This window comes from Chelmon rostratus, chromosome 17 (genome assembly GCF_017976325.1).
Source record: "Chelmon rostratus isolate fCheRos1 chromosome 17, fCheRos1.pri, whole genome shotgun sequence".
Lineage (NCBI taxonomy): Eukaryota > Metazoa > Chordata > Actinopteri > Chaetodontiformes > Chaetodontidae > Chelmon > Chelmon rostratus.
In genome coordinates this window covers 3,093,921-3,112,850 of record NC_055674.1, presented here as the reverse complement: position 1 = coordinate 3,112,850, position 18,930 = coordinate 3,093,921, and the positions used below count along the sequence as shown (strand labels likewise).

Here is an 18,930-nt window from a genome sequence, read left to right as displayed (position 1 = left end):
AGATGCTAACATGTTGTTATTCATTGACAGCTTGTGTGTGTGTGTGTGTTTGTCATTTACAACATATACAGAAGCTGCTAATGTGTAAACTGCACCAGAAAAAGATTCCTTTAAAACACTTCCTGAGCCACAGTTTGACCTCTGTACCAGGGAAAATGAACACAAATGAACAAAAACAGTAATAAACTCAGTTGGCCAGTCTGTTGTCTTCATTGAGTGTCAAAAGGAATTAATGTGTGTTTCTTTTTATGTGGTGAAGGCTGATGCAAAAAAAAAAAAAAAAAAAACTTATCTATTTCCAGTTGCATGTACTACTAACTTATTGTCCCCCCCTTTGAATCGAGGTTTATTTCTGCAGACTTCCTGTACATTACCTTCATTAAGCACCTGTTAAACTGTCCAAGTGATACACTTGCCCATAAAACATTATGTCTCTCTGATACAGCAAATCATGTGCTTATCAAAGTCCAAAGTCCACCTCCGCTACTTGTTTTCCTGCTTGTCTTTAGTCCCATATGCAAACATTTCTCTCAGTTTTCTGTGTGACTCAGCAGCAGCATGGAGCAGATCTCCGACTATCTCTGCAGATATAAAAACTACAACTTTCTCACCGGATTCACAACTGCAGAGTACATTGATTCACTTCAGAGCTTTGAAATCCGAGATAGTGACATATTCCTTGTCACTTATCCAAAGTCAGGTCAGTGGACGAACTCTTCCAGATCACATTATTGCATTTACAGTTTTGTCCTGGCTGGAGACACTTTCACTGATCAGGTATGATGTCTCATAACTTAAATTTTGTCCCCCCACAGGGACAATATGGACTCAGCAGATCATCATCTCCATCTGTGAGTTGGGTGGAGGTCTGAATGAATATCCAAACAACTTTGAGCAGATGCCATGGCTGGAGTACAGGGAGGATCGAGACTACTCTGTACGACCCTCTCCTCGGCTGTTTGCCTCTCACCTCACCCCTGCTCTCATGCCTCTGGGACTGAAGGACAAGAAGGCAAAGGTCAGTGTTTTATGGAAGCTCAATCCTGCCACGCAAATAAACGACTGAAAAATATATGGGGAAAGTTATAAACGATAAGTCTGAAAATACATGTTCATATATATATATATCGTCCTAAGTCACAATTATGAGTAGGGTTGCAAATAATTCATCTGCTGATCATTTTCTTGATGCATTGGAAAGAATAGATTCATTGTTTGCTCCATGAAATGTCAGAAAATGCTTGCAAAAGTTTCCCAGAGCCCAAGGTAGTGTCTTAAATCGCATTTTTTTCTAGTCTAAAACCCAACAACATTCAATTTATGATTATGTAAGATGGCTGAAAGCAACCAATCCTCACAAATGAGATGCTGGAACGATCACCATGTTTCACCCCCTAAAAAAACAAATCTCATTACGCAATAGATCAATTATCAAAATAGCTTCAGAGTAATTTTCCCTCAATCTACTCCTTTCATCCACATGTCAAGGTGTCTTCGAGCGACACTGCACCCTGAGTTGCACAGGCTAACACTGTTCCATCGTCATCGATGTGTGAGTGTGTATTTGAATGGATGACTGTGAGGCACATTAAGCACTTTGTCCATGAAGGACGGAAGAAAAATGCTATGTGAGTGCAGTCCATTCCATACGCTACAATTCTGTGATGGGTTTTCACATTTACAACACTTGAACATTTGACCCTCTGAAAAACTATTATACAAATTCAAAATTTGTGATTTGTTAAAATTGCTTCTGTTTTCATAGCAGGAATGTGCTTCCATGTTTATGTGCCTGAGCTACAAATTAAGCGATCATAAAATAGTGAATTATTTAAATGCAGTTTGGCATGGAGGTATTGGTAATGGAGGTTTGGTGTTGTTTTCAACTCTGGGATGATTGTTGTTTAATCTTATGTCAGATTATCTATGTGATGCGGAATCCAAAGGACAACATCGTCTCCTGTTACCACTTCTGTTTTGTCCTCGCCGCCCTGGAGACACCAAAGAGCTTCGACCACTATTTTGAAAAGTATTTGAGTGGCAACGGTGAGTTACCTCAGAGTCTGGATGATGATGCTCAATCCAGTGCTGAAAAACTTCAGATGACAACAATCTGATCATGATGACTTGACAGAAAGATTGGAAAGAATTTCTGTGTGGATTATGTTTTATCTGACAGGATCTACAAATACAAGACACTTGACTTTGAACATTTTCATCAACGATGAGTTAAAATTTTTAAAAAGAAATTTTCTTCAGCCTTTTTACAAACAAGGTTTGGTTCCTTCAGAGCTGAATGATCAATGTGTCTCTGTAGGAGTGTAATGTGCAGCAGCTCTCTTCTGTTGCATTCAGTAGATTTTGTAACTCTGCAGAAACATTACTCTGCACACGTCTGCTGAAATGATGAATCACTATTTATTTCTGTGATGTTATCCAAAGTGTTGGACTGACCGTCCCTGATGGGGAGAACTACTGAACTTGAATTTCAGCTCTTCTTGTGTAATGTTGGTTGTCTTAGGAAGCTCTTAGGATAAATATAATCAACACAACAAATATAATCAACAATTAATCAAAATATTAATTATCAGTCACATTATTCTGTTACACAGTTGGAGCATCATCCTGGTTTGACCACATCAGAGAGTGGCATTCAATGAAAGACCAGTACAACATTCTCTTCCTGACCTATGAGGAAATGATTTTGGTAAGACCTGTTTTTTCATCTGTGTTGTATAGTGTTTTCATGTAGCTTGAACTTCAACATGGTTTGAGTGTAGCTGGTGGATTATCGTCGTGTGCGTTGTGTTATGCAGAGAACCAGACCTGGATGCTTTTGGAGGTGCTCTCCACTTATTTCTGTGTTTACATTTGACTTCTGTTTGTGTTTTAGGACCTGAGAACAGCTGTAACTAAGATCTGCACCTTCTTAGGGAAAAACCTGAGTGAAGCAGCCATTGAGCAAGTTGTAGAAAAATCTACATTTAACAACATGAAGAAAGACCCAAAAGCCAATTATAAGTTTCTGCCAGAAACGAAGTTGAAGGGAGACTTCATGCGCAAAGGTAATGTCACTGTAGCACCTGCACAGAAACATGTGAACAGACATCAGGTAGAGTTTCTGTTTTTTCATTACAGGTAAGATCGGTGACTGGAAGAACCACCTGACTGCAGCTCAGAGTGAAAGAGTCGATCAGCTCCTTCAGGAGAAACTGGGTGATATGTCTCTGAAGTTCATCTGGGAATAAGCAGAGCAGCCACACCGACCACAAGATGCTAATGTGTAAACTGCACCACTTGTGTACCAGGGAAAATGAACACACGAACAAGAACAGTTATAAACTCAGTTATCCTTATCTGTTCTTTCTTCTTCTCTTTTCTTTATTCAATGTCAAAAGGAATTGATGTGTTTCTTTGTATGTGGTGAAGAGGAAAAAAGAAAACAGGATTCATATGGAAACAAATTCCTGAAGTGATGTGCCTGTCATTGTTGTGTGTGTGGTTGGAAATTTACAACTTAAATCTACGATGTCGAAGTGCAAGTGACTGCAGCAAGAGGTGACGCCCCCCGGGTAGGCTGGAGACCCGCAGCTTTCTGTGCGGCCTCTGCTGATGCCACATGCCGCACATGGCGACTGCGGGGAAGCATTTTCTCTCTGGTTGGTGTGTGTTCATGGTTGCCAGTGAAGTTTATCAGCCAGGTCCTGCCAAGCAGTGGTATGATGATGATGTAGAAAGAACTCCGCTGATACAAGCTTGAGTTGAAGAGACCTTTATTAACAAGCAGTATCAGATCAGATGCCGGCCATCCGAGAGAGCTTCAGGGTCAGATCAGAAGACTCTGCCCTTAACATACAGACAACACAATATATAGCATGACTGTTTATCTAACTCCACCCATACCTTTCCCTAGCTTAAAGACCAGATCATGCTCTTTGCATTGTCCCACTAAGGAATGTTCTCCTTTGTGACAATCTATGTCTACATCTAAAGTTAATAGTCCTAATAGCCCCCTAAACATTACTACCTCTGGTTTATCTATTCTTTATCTGACCCTTCGTAGCCTCACATACCACAACTAAAAGTGGTCTCCATTCCAGACATCAGTTTACCCCTGATCATGCTTGATCTGACCATATACCTCACCAGCTTTCACGAGTAGAAATACGGCCGCAGATGGATAGTGGCCGGGTTGTATTGTTTCACGAATTAAACCCGAATAAACCCGAATATTCACTGCTGCTCACGCGTGTTTCTGGTTGTTCCCGAACTTTGTTTTTCCGTCGACAGCTGGATCCCATTGCCCCATATTTTAGAATTTATTTCTGAGGTCAGAGTTTCAGAGTAAACTATCTATATCTGATGGATTTCTGTCCCAACAAATGCATTTTCACCGCAATTTCAGTTTAATCTTTGTGGTAAAACAAGCTCTGATTTAGCAGGGAAAGCAAATCCTGACAGCTGAGGATGTCATCGTCCAACACCTCATGTCAAATGTGGTGCGTTCAAGATTCTAGTCTGTTTTAAAGGCGTTGTTTTTACATAAAAGAAAATGTAAACTTTCACTTGTTAAATGGCTCTGACTTCATGCTGCAGTGTGTATCCTGAATTCAGGAGCTGAATATGTGGTATCCAAATCAACAACAATCAGGTCTGAAGGTTAAGCTTTATTGTCATTACACAACACATGATTGCACAGTGAAATGTTGTAGCTGACGTCGTGCTTGTGTGTCAAGTGTTCCAGCCGTTTCCCACGTTTTTGGATCTCTGCTTTGGTTTTCCTGGACCTCGCATGTTTTTGGACTTTTACATTCTCGCCTGCTCTGTGTTGGTGCCTCCTCTGGCTTCGACTATTTCCTGCCTCACCATCCTTTTTTGTGTCGTTTTTGAAAATTATTTCAATGCACCAGGCTAAATGTTAACGAAGACATAACGTTTTAACTGCAGCTTTCTGAGGATGTTTTCAGGATGTTATTGAGCCCTAAGACGACCCCTTTTTTTCTAAAACGTTCCTCTAATGTCAGCAATGGTAGAACATTTTGCCTGCAACATTCTGAGGATGTTTTGGGGACGTTGTTCAGTTAACAGATATAGAGTGCTCTTTTATAAAACATCCCCACGATGTTGCACAACAACAAAAGAGCATTCGCACCGCAACATTTTGAGAATGTTATCAGGATGTTATTGAAGCCTGATGCCAAATTTTCAAAAGGAGGGCTATGAGAGCTGTTCAGTTTTATTCTTTTTTCTTTAGAATTTTTGCATTTCAGCTTCATTTGATTGAGACAGCTGGAGAGAGACAGGAAAGGGAGGAGGAGAGAGATAATGATCTTTCAGAAGCAGTCCAGAAATCAGGTTAATATATAAAACACATATCACCAAAGCCAATATGCTTTATCCTCTGGGGACCTTGAATTTCTGTACAAAATGTATTGCTGTTAGCATTGCTGAATAAAAGCACTAGCAGCAATAAATCAAAAACAGTAGATTTTAAAAAAGTGCAATAGAAACTGAGATAGAGTAAGAAGACACTCAAGTAACAACAAACATTCTAAATATTAAAGTGCAAGTGGACAACTTTTCAACCTGCCACAATGTTTCCAGGTGGTATTATTGTTGGCGCCGTTGTCACAAAGGCAACCAGTTTGCTTTCCGTATTCCTCAGAGCAGCAACTACCTACAACACAGGACACACTCCACCTGTTCCCAAATATCTGTGAGGAACCAATCAACGCCCCTTTGGAAAAAGAAGAAAGACATATGTTCACTGAAGGGGTGACGTGAAATTCTCCTAATTTTATACAGAGTAATAACAGTTTGAGTATTTCTTGGCACAAATAGGTAAGTCATCGGGGTAGAAAGGGGAATAGAGGAAAACATTAGGAGAAAACGTGAGTTTATTCTTTCATTTAATCTATACTGGAGACATGAAAGCAGACAGAAACAGGACCAGCTGGACTGGATGACCAGTCAGCCTTCATTTTCCCAGGAGGTCGTACCTGCTTGCATAGTGAGAGTGATGCTTATAGGGAACCAATTAAAACACCAGTGCTGTCATTATTTCATAGCTATTACATTATCAACATCTACTTCAGAATGATGAAAAAGCTTGTCTGCTGTCAGTTTCATGTAATACTTACTTATTGTCCCTCCCTTTAAAACCCTTTGAGTCCAGGTTTATGTTTTGCAGATGTTCTATACATTCTTGTTTGCCTTTGTTTAGCACATTTTTAACTGTCTTTAGCTCACATGCATGTCACTCTTTTTTCAGCTGTAAGTCTGATTTATCATTATGTGAATTTAACGAAGTATAACGCTGCCAAGAACCCAAAATACAACACAAGTGATACACTTGCTTGTAAATATTTATAACTCTCTGATACAGCAAATCATGTGCGAATCCAGAGTCCAGAGTCCAGCTTCGCTACTTGTTTTTCCTGCTTGTCTTTAGTCCCACATGCAACCATTTCTCTCAGGTGTCTGTGTGATTCAGCAGTATGGAGCAGATCTCCGACTATCTCTTCAGGTATAAAAACTACAACTTTCCTGTTGGATTCACAACTGCAGAGTACATTGATTCACTCCAGAGCTTTGAAATCCGAGATAGTGACATAATTGTGGTCACTTATCCAAAGTCAGGTCAGTGAGACAAACTCTTCCAGGTCACATTATTGGATTTACAGTTTTGTCCTGCCTGGGAACAGATTCACTGATCAGGTATGATGTCTCATAACTTAATTTTTTCCCCCCCACAGGCACAGTATGGTCTCAGCAGATCATCATCTCCATCTGTGAGTTGGGTGGAGGTCTGAATGAATATCCAAACAACATGGAGCAGATGCCATGGCTGGAGTACGAGGAGGATCGAGACTACTCTCTACGACCCTCTCCTCGGCTGTTTGCCTCTCACCTCACCCCTGCTCTCATGCCTCCAGGACTGAAGGACAAGAAGGCAAAGGTCAGTGTTTTATGGAAGCTCAATCCTGCCAGGTAAATGAAAGATTCAAAATATATTGGGAAAGTTATGAACGATGGATCATTATTGTCTTTTTAATGGCCTAAAACCCAAAGATACTCAAATTTATGATTATGTAAGATGGGTAAAAGCAGCGAATCATCACAAAAGAGATGCTGGAATGTTCACCGTGTTTCACCTCATAAAAAACAAGTCTGCTTAAGCCATAGATCATTTTTTCCTGTCAATCAACTCCTTTCATTCACATGTCAAGGTATCTTTGAGCAACACTTTGAACCCTAAGTTACTCCTGATGCACAGGTCAACACCTTCTCCTTGCATTTGAGCTCCATCGGCATCAATGTGCGACTGTGTGTTTGAATGGAGGAAAGTGAGGCCAATAAGCAAAACAAGATGTAAATGCAGTCCATTTTATACACTGCAATTAGACAATAGTAGGTCACAATTATGGCAGTTTAACTTAAAAAAAATCATTATGCAAAATCAGAATTTGTGACTGAGTACAACCATTTCTTTCCTGGCAGGAATGTGATTCCACATGTAGAATGTGCCTGAGCTATAAAGGTATCATAAAATCGGGGATTATTTGAATGCAGTTTGGCATGGAGAAGGAAATCGTAGGAATTGGCTTCAACTCTGGGATGATTGTTTTTTTGTTATTTTTTCTTATGTCAGATTATCTATGTGACGCGGAATCCAAAGGACAACATCGTCTCCTATTACCACTTCAGTCATGCTCTCACTGAGCTGGAGACACCAAAGAGCTTTGACCACTATTTTGAAGAGTATTTGAGGGGCAATGGTGAGTTACCTTAGAGTCTGTGTCAGTGCCATTTCTGTGCATGTGTTTCATTTTCATTTTTGTTTATCTTTGCTGTGAGCTTCCCACCACTTGGGGCATCACTGCTGTGAAGTGTGAGAGGTGATATATTCAGCCAGGTGAGGCACTCACAGTTTTAGACTGTGACGTGTCATGTTGTGTCGTTTTGGTGATTGTTTTATTTTAAATTGTTAATCTGCATCTGCATTGGTAAGCAGACATTAATTGGTATTGGAAGCTGTGGAACTGAAAAATGTGAACAGTAAACAACACCATGATTATTCTGGATCAAAGCAGTGGAGTGGACATGCCCCGATCGATTGGCGAAAGGGGTCACTACAGTCTAGATGATGATGGTGATGATTATCATCAATAATTTAATGATTATAACAGCTGAAAATTGAATTTAAAAAAATCTTTAGTCAAGAACACTTTTACAGACAAGGTTTGGTTCCTTCAGAGCTGAGTGATCAATACATCTCTATAGGAGTGTAATGTGCAGCAGCTCTTTTCTGTTGCATTCAGTAGATTTTGTAACTCTGCAGAAACATTGCTCTGCACACGTCTGCTGAAATGATGAATCACTATTTATTTCAGTAATGTTATCCAAAGTGTTGGACTGACCGTCCCTGATGGGGAGAAGTACTGAACTTCAACTTCAGCTTTTCTTGGGCCACGTTGGTTGTCCTTGTAAGCTCTTAGGATAAATATAATTAGACGCTTTATTTTTAATAGAAATGTTAAATTATGGGTTACATTATTCTGTTATACAGTTCTAGGATCATCCTGGTTTGACCACATCAGAAAGTGGCATTCAATGAAAGACCAGTACAACATCCTCTTCCTGACCTATGAGGACATGATTTTGGTAAGATGTCTTTTTACCTCATGTGGCTGTTCAGCATTTCATGTGGCTTGAGCTGAAAGATGGTGTGAGGAAGGGAGTATAGTATTTAAAAGTATGAATTAAAAATGGCCACATTTATTTGAATATTAATTTGTAATAAAAAGAATCATGTTATTTGTCAGTTTTTTTCCCTGTTGGACTTCTGTTTGTGTTTTAGGACCTGAGGGCAGCTGTAACTAAGATCTGCACCTTCTTAGGGAAAAACCTGAGTGAAGCAGCCATTGATCAAGTTGTAGAAAAATCTACATTCAACAACATGAAGAAAGACCCAAAAGCCAATTACAAGTTCCTGCCAGAAATGAAGGGAGACTTCATACGCAAAGGTAATGTCCCTGTAGCACCTGTACAGAAACATGTGAACAGACATCAGGTAGAGTTTTTGTTTTTTCATTACAGGTAAGATCGGTGACTGGAAGAACCACCTGACTGCAGCTCAGAGTGAAAGAGTCGATCAGCTCCTTCAGGAGAAACTGGGTGATATGTCTCTGAAGTTCATCTGGGAATAAGCAGAGCAGCCACACCGACCACAAGATGCTAACATGTTGTTATTCACTGACATGTGCTAATGTGTAAACTGCACCAGAAAACTTCTTGACCTGTAGGTGAACATCTGTACCAGAAATACACAGAAATATTAATAAAGTCAGTTGGCCAATCTGTCGTCTTTATTTAATGTCAAAAGGAATTAATGTGTGTTTCTTTTTAAGTGGTGAAGGCTGCTTTGGTCACTGGAGCCGACTCCACACTTCAGTTCTCTTCGTCTGGAATGAGAAGAGGAGACAAGAAAAAAGTTTAGCAGCAGCACAGAGAATCACAGGTCATGATCTGGATTGGATGTGGTTCAGGGATTTATTCAGCGTGAGTTATCCTGATGACCGTGTCAACCTGCTTCTTGGAACAGAATTTATCAAAAAAAATTCAAATAACTTTATCTCCCAGACGACGGTTTTGCACAATTGGCTGACAGGAATTTGCAGTTTGCCATCATGTTCAGTGTCAAACATTTTTCATTTAGTTCAAACCATCAAAGCTCAAAGTGCGAACGTTTATTATATTAAAGTTCTTTTCCATGTGGAGTAAACGTGGCATTAACAAATGAATCTCACCTTCTTCCTCCTCATCCTCTTCGTCTTCCTCTTCTTCCTCCTCCTCATCAGAGCTGAAGGTCCCATCAGGCAGGCTGTACACCCGAATCACTTGCTGTTGACAGAGAACATCAAACCATCAACTCAACAATTCAGCACTTCCTCTGGCTTTGAAACAGGAAGTCTGGATGAACCCTTTCAAAACAAAGCATGAACAGAAACGGGCGGCTCACCTTGTTGGGGTCTTTGAGGATGAGGTACTTGCCCTCGTCCAGCTTGCGGCAGATATCGATGACACAGCGGAGGATTCCCCAGGCGTTCTCCATGCTCAGGTTGATCTGGCTGGCGAACTCATTGGGTTTGAACTGCTGGGTGCCCAGGATGACGTGACGAGCAGAGTCCTTCACGTGGTACCGAGACACGTACCTGAAGACCACAGTGACGCCGACGACAGTCAGACCGACATGGCAGAATGTGTTCATGTGAAAGACGACTTAGTTTGTATCGTGGTCCACCTGGAACCTCAGTCCAGGTTTCAGGTTTTACACTCCTTAAGGCTGCTGACTGCTAGCAAAGGCCACTATATAATACTGGTAATGCCTGTTTTTTTAAATTTTTTATGTTAACTTTTGTGTGGACACACCAGTGTCCAACATGCTAATACCCCAGCATTTGAGACAGTAGCTAATCTTCAATACCTGTTCCTGGATGGGTTTTATACGAGTATTAAAAATACACCGTGCAAAAACGAATGCAGTCCCAACAGTCCCAGGCAATAAAACCAAACTTCACCTCTAAAATGATCCTTCAGTTGACTCAACACGTCGCTAAAATAGTTTTAACATAAACTGAACATTATAACCTTGATGAAGATAAGACCTACAGCTGGACTGTTGTCTTAGACTGCATTAGTTTTAGCTCAGTGGACCTAATAAACTGGCAATTAAGTGAATATCTCCACATCTATGAACGTTATGTAAGTTATATTTAGCAACACAAGGCCATTTTGCTGAGTGTCCCTTGTTTCTAAGTCTTACCTGCTTGCATATTGTTGACGACACTACAGTAGAAGCTCGAACTCAGCTGGCTAAAGCTAAATGCTAAGACTATGATCTGGCTTTAATCTCCACATGTTCTGTATTACTTGTGTGTGTCCTCACCCCAGTTTGAGGTACTCAGATCCAGCCAGCATGGCGCAGCAGGTCCAGCGGGCCAGCTTGTAGCTGTTGTTCTTCAGCTCAGTGGCCAGGACGGCTCCTCTCTGAGAGTCCAGCTTCTGACGCCAGTCCACCCCGTTACAATACTGATGATGAAACAGAGCAACAGAAGCTTTTTAACACAGCAGCAACACTGCAGCTCACACTAAAGGTCAAGGACCTGTGCACAAAACTGCTTTAGAAAATCAAGAAAAGGAATTTTTAATAAACTCTATAGTCACTAGGAGTCACTGCTGGCTGAGGTCATGACTGCATCACGACAAACCGAACAACAGACAAAAGGGGCCACTGGATAAGCAGTAAGGAACAAGAACAGCATGTTTCCAGGCCTGGCACATAATGACACGTAGCGCAGGACTCTATTAAACTATGAAGATGAACATCAGCCACTGAACCAGCTTCCCCTCATTCTTCTCTCACCCTGGAGTCCCACTCGTTCAGGGTCTTGACGTTAATGAAGGACACTTCTCCGTTGGCACCGGTCATCACTCCATCGTGCTCACAGCGGACAATCAGATCGATGTCTTCCCCGAGCTTCCAGTGACGGTACCTAAACAACAAAACCAAACCATCGGCCTGAGAGGAAGCACTTTTTACATCCAGTGACACATACCAGCACTTTGCACTGCGTACAGTGTCTCACCTGTAGGCTACAGACGCCACCTCACTCTTGTCCATGTCCTCCTCCACAAACGGGTTGGGGTTAGGAAACTTATGCCGCTCTCCACCCTGAATAAAAGGAAACAAGAAACACACATTTAGGAGGGTTTTAGAGATCTGTTTATGTCTAAAGAGTGAGTGAGTGCATGGGTTTACATCGTGCGCTCTTACCATGCGTAGACACTGCTGGCTGAAGTTGTGGTTGATGTACGTGGCCTCCATCGCCAGGTTACGAGGAGAGTTGAAGGAGTTGCCTTCATCCTGCGGTGGCTCGTTGGCGGTCTCACTCACGGTGAGCAAATCTGAGAGGAGCCGATACAGATGTCACAGATGTTACAGCGTTCAGTGTTGAAGCAGCACAACAGGGAGGCAAAATGTAAAACTCCCGCATGAATAAATAGAGCAGTGATGTGTCAGGTTATAATCAGGGGCTGATTATTTTTCTCAAAAGATGAAGAGAAGAAAGACTGACGGTACAACCCTGATCCCAAAAAGAGTGTGGACGCTGTGAACGTCTCTGTTCTAACAGCTTTCTGCAGCGTTCCTGCGTCCATGGAGTGATTTCCTTTATGCAATCGTGTGTTCACACTCGCGCCACCCTCACTTGTGGGCGACTGAGCCTTTCCAGGACGCCCCTTTCGTTGCTACTAAGCAGATATTTACAAACTCGATGAAGCTGATGAGGTCCAACATTAAATATATTGTCTTTTTTTACTGTTTTAGTTGAATATATGTAAAAATGAATTTGCAAATTACAGACCTGCATGATATGAGAAAAGTGTGATATCATTGTTCAATACTGTGATGAAGATGTGACTTTTTTTTAGTCACTGTGTTTGAAGCAGTTTTCTGTGATGTGTCTATCACACACGTTCATGAAAATTAAAAATGAAAATCATCGCATTCTGTTTTATCCAGCTTTTTTGGAAGGTTGTACTCTGACTACAGACCAGCCTGATCTCTCTTTGGGGAACCAGCTCCTGGTGTCAGTTGATCTCACCGAAGTCAGAGTTGTCTCTCTTGTCAAAGAACAGCTTGTTGCCCACTCTCTGCACAATGATGTCCCAGGAGTTGACTGAGCGCGTGCAGCACATCAAAGTGGCCAAGATGGCATCAGTGGCAAACACGTTACCCTGAGTCTTAGCCAGCTGAAAGGGAACAAAAAAAACTTGTTGTACAGAAAGAAAAACGAAAAACAAACTTCTGACCGTGTCTGTTGGGTTTACCAGAACAGCTGAGTGTGTAAACAACTGGATACCTTGCGGATGACAGGATCGTCAGTGGTAGTGACGGTGTGGAAGATCCTCTTGATGCTTTTCAGTTGCTTTTCATTGCGGGTGGTGATTCGGTCAAAAGCCTTATCATAGTACTCCAAAGCTCCACAGCACTCACTGGAGGAAACAGGAAACAAAAGTTCATCTCTGTCCGCCTTCCCCGCTGAAACGAGTTTGACTGACAACAGAGAGCACATCTCTTTCACTCACATGTCGAGAGGGTCAGCCACCTCCATGTATCTCATCTTCATCAGTCTGGGGAAGTCCATCTCCTCCTTCACCTCCCAGTCGCTCCTCACCTCCACAGAGGAATCTCTGGGCTTCAGCTGAGCCTGAAAAACGTGGAAAGAAGAATCGAATACACACCTGTTACAAGAACACAAACACATTCTTCATTCATAAAACACAAACTTTAGACAAATCCTCGGATCAGAAACATCTCTAACAGATTATACCTGAAGAGGTTTGTCTTGAGTTTCCAACATAAAGCTGTAACAGTAAATTATTTTCATTATTCATTAGTCTGCTGTTTTATCGATGAATCCTTTCTTAAATGTCAGACAGTAGTAAAAAGTGCTTGATATAATTTGCCACAAGCCATGACGACATCAATAAATGCCTTCTTCAACAGTCCAAATCCCAGAGACATTTATTATTCCATCATAGGAAAAGCAGGAAATCCTCACAAATTAAAAGAAAATGATTTGCGTGCTGATTAATGCAAAAGATTAATCAATTAATCAACTTCTCATTGAAGCTCTGATCCATGTATAAAATCAATACCTGAGACTTCTGGTCCCACTTCTGACGGACACCAAACTGCTTTTGGAACTTCTTCTGCAGGCGCATTCGATCCCTGAAAAGACACAAACTTGGGGTCAAACTGAAGTCTTTCCAACAACATGAGCAGCTGTCAGCACAAATGAGGAGATGTGATCTCAAACTGGGATCGTTCTTCTCTCGTGTGGAGCCCAGAAGAAGAAGCGCTCTGCAGAAAATCAGCTAAAACAGGGTTTTTCTTTACGGCAGAGCTGCGCCAGAATCTCACCTCTCCTTTTGCTTGGCGCTCTTCGGGAGCGTCTGCATGTTGAACTGAGTCAGGTTCCTGCGGTCCTTGTCCCTGCGCAGGTTTCTCTGTTCAAACAAACACCATCATGTTATGGCACAAGTTAAAATATAAGACGCAACTCTTAACTCTTAACTAGTGTGTCTGCAGCCTCCGTCTGTTGTACCTGAGCAAACCTCATGCGGTTCCTCTGATAGGCTGTCTTCTGCGTCTTGGCAGTGTCCACCAGCTGGAAGCTCGTCTCATCCTCCTCATGAAAGTAGGCGTACTGACTGCCGCCTCCGAACTGAGAGGAATACTTATCTGCAGACAAAGTAATTACATTTTTGCATAAGAAATTAACACCATGCATTGATCAGTGTTTGTTATTTTACCAAAGAACATTTCAACCCACTACACTACATAGATTCACGTGTCAATAAGTGAGTTTTGCATTGCTTGTCATCTTAAGATGTTTAAATAAATGCCAGTGTTTCCCACGTGTTGAGAATTTATTTGTGGTGACTTGACAATCAGCTGCACTAAAGTAGTACATTCTCAAACTTTCATTCAGAGTTAATCTGTCCAGATGTTTTAGTCAATCAGTATTTTTAACGTATTACCACATGGAGATTTGAAGTGAAAAAAAAAATGCTTAATAACATTTTCAGGTGGAGGCCCATCTGGGTGGACAGCTGTCGTACTCACTTGTGTATCTCTTGTCTTGATAAGTCGCTCCAGTCCAGTCAGCAACCTGACAGAGGGAGCACACAATGTAAAGAAAACAGCGGCAAAAAAAGTGTAGACGGCTTGGCTCTTTCACTACACAAGTTAATACAGTACCTTTCCCAGACGGTCGCCTTTGCTGAAAGGCTGGTAGGGCATGTCTTTAAACTTCTCTGGGACCGCACATGGACCCCATCCGGATGGGTTGTCCTGGATCACAGGGGCATGGAACTTGGCCATGGCCTGAAGACAGAGTGAAAAAGACTTCTGTCACCAAACAATCAAATGGAAGTATGTTCAGACAACCCATGTATTAGCTTAAGGTGGCATCATTTCAACATATGCACAGGGTCTCAGCCAATAAGCAGCACTGATTTCTCCAGCAATGCACTAAAACAAATAGGCACTGATCAGCTTGCGCAGTGGGCTAGTCATCATCGACCCCAGAACACCCGACAAGAAGCAGGTACTCCACAAAGAGCATCAACAGGGCTGCAGCTAACCGTTATTATCATCATTGATTAAGCAGTGGATTACTTGTACTGATTGATTTAGTCTCTAATATACCTGCAAATAGTGAAGAGTGTTTATCACAATTTCCAAACACTCTAAAGCCTACAGATTCAGGTTCATTTCACATTAACGTGAAACAGAGAAAAGAAGAAAACGCTGACACCTGAGAGGCTGGACAGAGAAAATGCATTTCTGCCTACAAACTGGTTTAATCAATTAGTGACCTTATTGATAGGCCAGTGGAAGGGAGTGTCGGAGCTGATGGCTGAGGCGTGAACAAAAAGGGAAGTGTACGGATCAATACTTAATAAAGTAAGAACAAATCGTTAGTGTTCATTCTTATTCTTGGGCTTTTAAACGTTATTAGCAGCAGTGACACGACAAACTGAACGGCAACATTACGTAAGATTTACGACACCACTTAAGAATATACAATATCCAATTTTTTAAGGGCATCTTTGTCGAACAGCGGCACCAGCTGACATCTGGCACCAGTTTGGCTAACGTTAGCTTAGTGTTCCCTTCACTTCTACAGTCACATGCCAACAGAATGAACTAATTTCAAAATAATATTGGCTGATAAAACATGACGGATATACCCGAACTAGACAGTGAAGACATATCAAAGAAAAAAACTGACATTACTTCTGGATCACCTTTGGGGAAACGTTTTTTTAGCAGGTCTGGCTCTATTAAGTAGCTAACAGTGGCTAACTCACTGCTAACGCTAACATTAGTCATCTTGCCAGGTGGCCGCACTAGCAAGGCTAAGCTAACTGGGTGGCAGGCAACACACACTTTGACGAGAGACACCAGGATTTAACTTCAGACACGGCTGAACACGGTTACTTTTCATACGTCTTTACAGATTTTACTGCAGTCTTACCGTGAACGATGAGCCACCCTATCAGGCCTTTTAATCCAACCGGTCCTGAAGCAGTACAAATTCGCGACAGAGCGCCGCTGAGAAAGGAAGTGGCAAGCTGCCGTAAAGCGGAAAGTAGTTCCTGCCGTGTAACAAGTGTAGCTGTCGTAGGAGCCGGCTACCCATAGACCTATGCCGGCTTCCCATGGCCGTACTGGGAGCGATATGAGGCTTTAGAGAGCTATGTTGGTTAAAAACATATAAAATATATATATACGGACACATTATGTATATTTGCGGATCAACTCATAACAGACCGAGTTTGAAAATGTCATTTCGAAAGAATATATGTCATGTACGGAGTCACGACAATACATTGCCCTCCGGTGGTCACAGTGCGCAACTACATCTCCTCCTGTCGTGCGTTTTATTTTCATGATTTCAACCGGAAGTACTGTACTATGCAATTATGTCTACCTTGACATGTTTGTCATGGAGTTGTAACTACTCACCATGACCACCAGAGGGCATACATGGATACATTTTATTGAATTACATAGATAGATAGATATACTTTATTAATCTCCAAAGAGAAATTTACATTTCCAGCAGCTCAAAGGGTGGAAACACAAGGGCATGCAAAAAAGAACAACTTTCAAGTAAGGAGGCAAAAATACAATACAGAATGCAAATTAACATTATAAAAAAATGAGATAAAAATAAAATACAGAACTAAGATATACAAGATAAACATCTGGCGGTTAAACGTGAGCACTAACCGCCAGATGTCTATCTTGGGAGGTAAAAGGCTAGAAAAGATTGATCAAAAAGCATGTTTTTTTTCTTTTGCTGTCAAGTACTGTACTCATGTCTAACTACAGATTAAAGACAGTTGGGTGCTTATTTGATGATTACCTACTCTTGGTAACTACAGTTACAGTATCTAGGGCAGGTGAGTCAAGGGCAACTGGACTTGGTTGTAGAAACTTGAAAGTGCTTTGCCTCTCATTTCGGAAGGTCCACTTGCACTCAATTCAACCCTCCTTGAACAACCCTGAATGACTGAGAGTCCTCACAGATAGATTTACAGTACAGCTAACCTTGCTCGGAAGAAGGCTGACCACTGGAGGGCGATTAACACTCATGAGTCTTAATACCACAGTCAACTCCGTCAAGGCAGCCAGAATACCATACATCCGGAAAAACCTTCAAATTAAAACAATTAGCAACAACATCTTAGATTAGATTAGACTTTATTGATCTCACAATGGATAAATTCATTCAGCTACTACTACTAATACTACAAATAATAATAATAATAATAATTACGATAATTATTAATAATAACAACAATATCACGATGGAGATTTAGCTTCCATGCGTAACGACTAGAGACGAGGAGAACAATGAAAAAGTAATTTCTTGATGATTTTCTTCTCATTTTGCCATTGGTTTATTTTGAAAGGGTCAAACGGAAGTTATACCATGCCATTATGTCTACCTTGACATTGCGCCTTAATTTAATTCTTCACTCTGACCACTTGGGGCCAGTACGCATTCATGTTTCTACACTGCATGAAGGCAGAAAACGGCTATTACAACCGCATAAAAGTAATAAGGTTTCAAACGCTGATGTTGTTTTTAGCAATCAGATTATTTATTTATAGTAGTGTTGATATTTACAACAATTATACTGACATGAAGACTATTGGCCACTAATTTAAATGTAATGTCGCACTTCCTCACTATGACCACTGGAGGGCAGTAAACACTCATAATACTTAATGCACAGTCAACTACACCAAAGTCAAGGCAGACAGAATACCATCAACCACTTCCGAAAAAACCTTCAAATTAAAACAATTAGCAAAAGCTACTTTGCTACTACTACTTTAACTACTAGTACGGCGACGACTACTACTTTATAATAACTAAAATAACAATCACTATAGATATACAACTGCAGGGTTGTAACTTACCCATGTAATCATTAGAGAACAGAACGAGCTAGATAAAAATGAAATAACCAATTTCATAATAATTTATTTTCGTTTATGATTTTATACCTTATTTTTCAAACGGAAGCGATATAATGTCATTATGTCTAACTTGATATTGTGCCTTGATGTAATTTCTCACTGTAACCACTTCCAATCAAGTTTCTACACGGAAAAGGCAGAAAACGGTTATTAAAACAGCACGAAAGTAGTTAGGTTTAACACACTGGTGTTATTTTTAGCAATCAGATTAAATATTTACAGTTGTGATGATATTCACAACAATTATACTGACATTAACACTATCAGCCACTAATTTAAATGCACTGTTGCAGTTACCCACTATGACCACTGGATGGCAGTTATTATATACATCAAACTTAAAAAGAAAAAACTACTGAAACACAGGACCTGTGTACATTTTACATTTTCATATGCTGAAAAACTGCACTCCAGGCCAATGTACACATCAGTATTTCTTTAGAATTTCTTTTTTCCCCTAATTCTTGGTCAAATTACTCAAATTATTATAATTTCTTTCACTTAGATTGTGTCAAGTGTGTTTTCATAGTAAGAGTATTATTTCAAGCGTCCATACTGCAGATGTTACATAGAAAATTTATGTCAAGAAGACAAAACTACAAAATACTACTGCACATTCTTAAAACCAAATAATAAATACATTTCCTGATAAATAAACAACAAACAAACATGGCTGCATCACACGTCATGCACTGTTGACCTGGTTTGAGCATCAAAACTACAACAAATCTTGTAACCAGGAATCATGTGTTGATAGATATTTGCTTTCTGAATATATTTTAAATGAAGTTAGTGTTTGTATC

At 40.7% G+C, this 18,930-nt stretch overlaps 3 protein-coding genes across 3 annotated transcripts; 2 read left to right on the top strand and 1 right to left on the bottom strand.

The window, feature by feature from the left end:
- Positions 1–558: 558 nt before the first annotated feature.
- On the top strand, positions 559–3,248 carry LOC121621293 (amine sulfotransferase-like). The gene is made up of 6 exons (XM_041957705.1): positions 559–700; positions 816–1,018; positions 1,920–2,046; positions 2,613–2,707; positions 2,894–3,070; positions 3,144–3,248. The coding sequence occupies exons 1-6, from the start codon at positions 559–561 to the stop codon at positions 3,246–3,248; spliced, it is 849 nt and encodes a 282-aa protein (XP_041813639.1).
- Positions 3,249–6,497: 3,249 nt separating this feature from the next.
- On the top strand, positions 6,498–9,209 carry LOC121620579 (amine sulfotransferase-like). Its single transcript, XM_041956681.1, has 6 exons — positions 6,498–6,639; positions 6,756–6,958; positions 7,652–7,778; positions 8,570–8,664; positions 8,861–9,031; positions 9,105–9,209. The coding sequence occupies exons 1-6, from the start codon at positions 6,498–6,500 to the stop codon at positions 9,207–9,209; spliced, it is 843 nt and encodes a 280-aa protein (XP_041812615.1).
- Positions 9,210–9,353: 144 nt separating this feature from the next.
- eif3d (eukaryotic translation initiation factor 3, subunit D) lies at positions 9,354–16,212 on the bottom strand. The gene is made up of 16 exons (XM_041956680.1): positions 16,110–16,212; positions 14,828–14,953; positions 14,693–14,738; positions 14,172–14,308; positions 13,988–14,073; positions 13,723–13,795; positions 13,150–13,271; positions 12,924–13,056; positions 12,666–12,813; positions 11,837–11,967; positions 11,649–11,734; positions 11,426–11,555; positions 10,949–11,091; positions 10,022–10,214; positions 9,810–9,903; positions 9,354–9,464 (listed from the first exon to the last, which is right to left on the bottom strand). The coding sequence occupies exons 2-16, from the start codon at positions 14,948–14,950 to the stop codon at positions 9,451–9,453; spliced, it is 1,659 nt and encodes a 552-aa protein (XP_041812614.1). The 5' UTR covers positions 14,951–14,953; positions 16,110–16,212; the 3' UTR covers positions 9,354–9,450.
- Between the last annotated feature and the right edge of the window lie 2,718 nt (positions 16,213–18,930).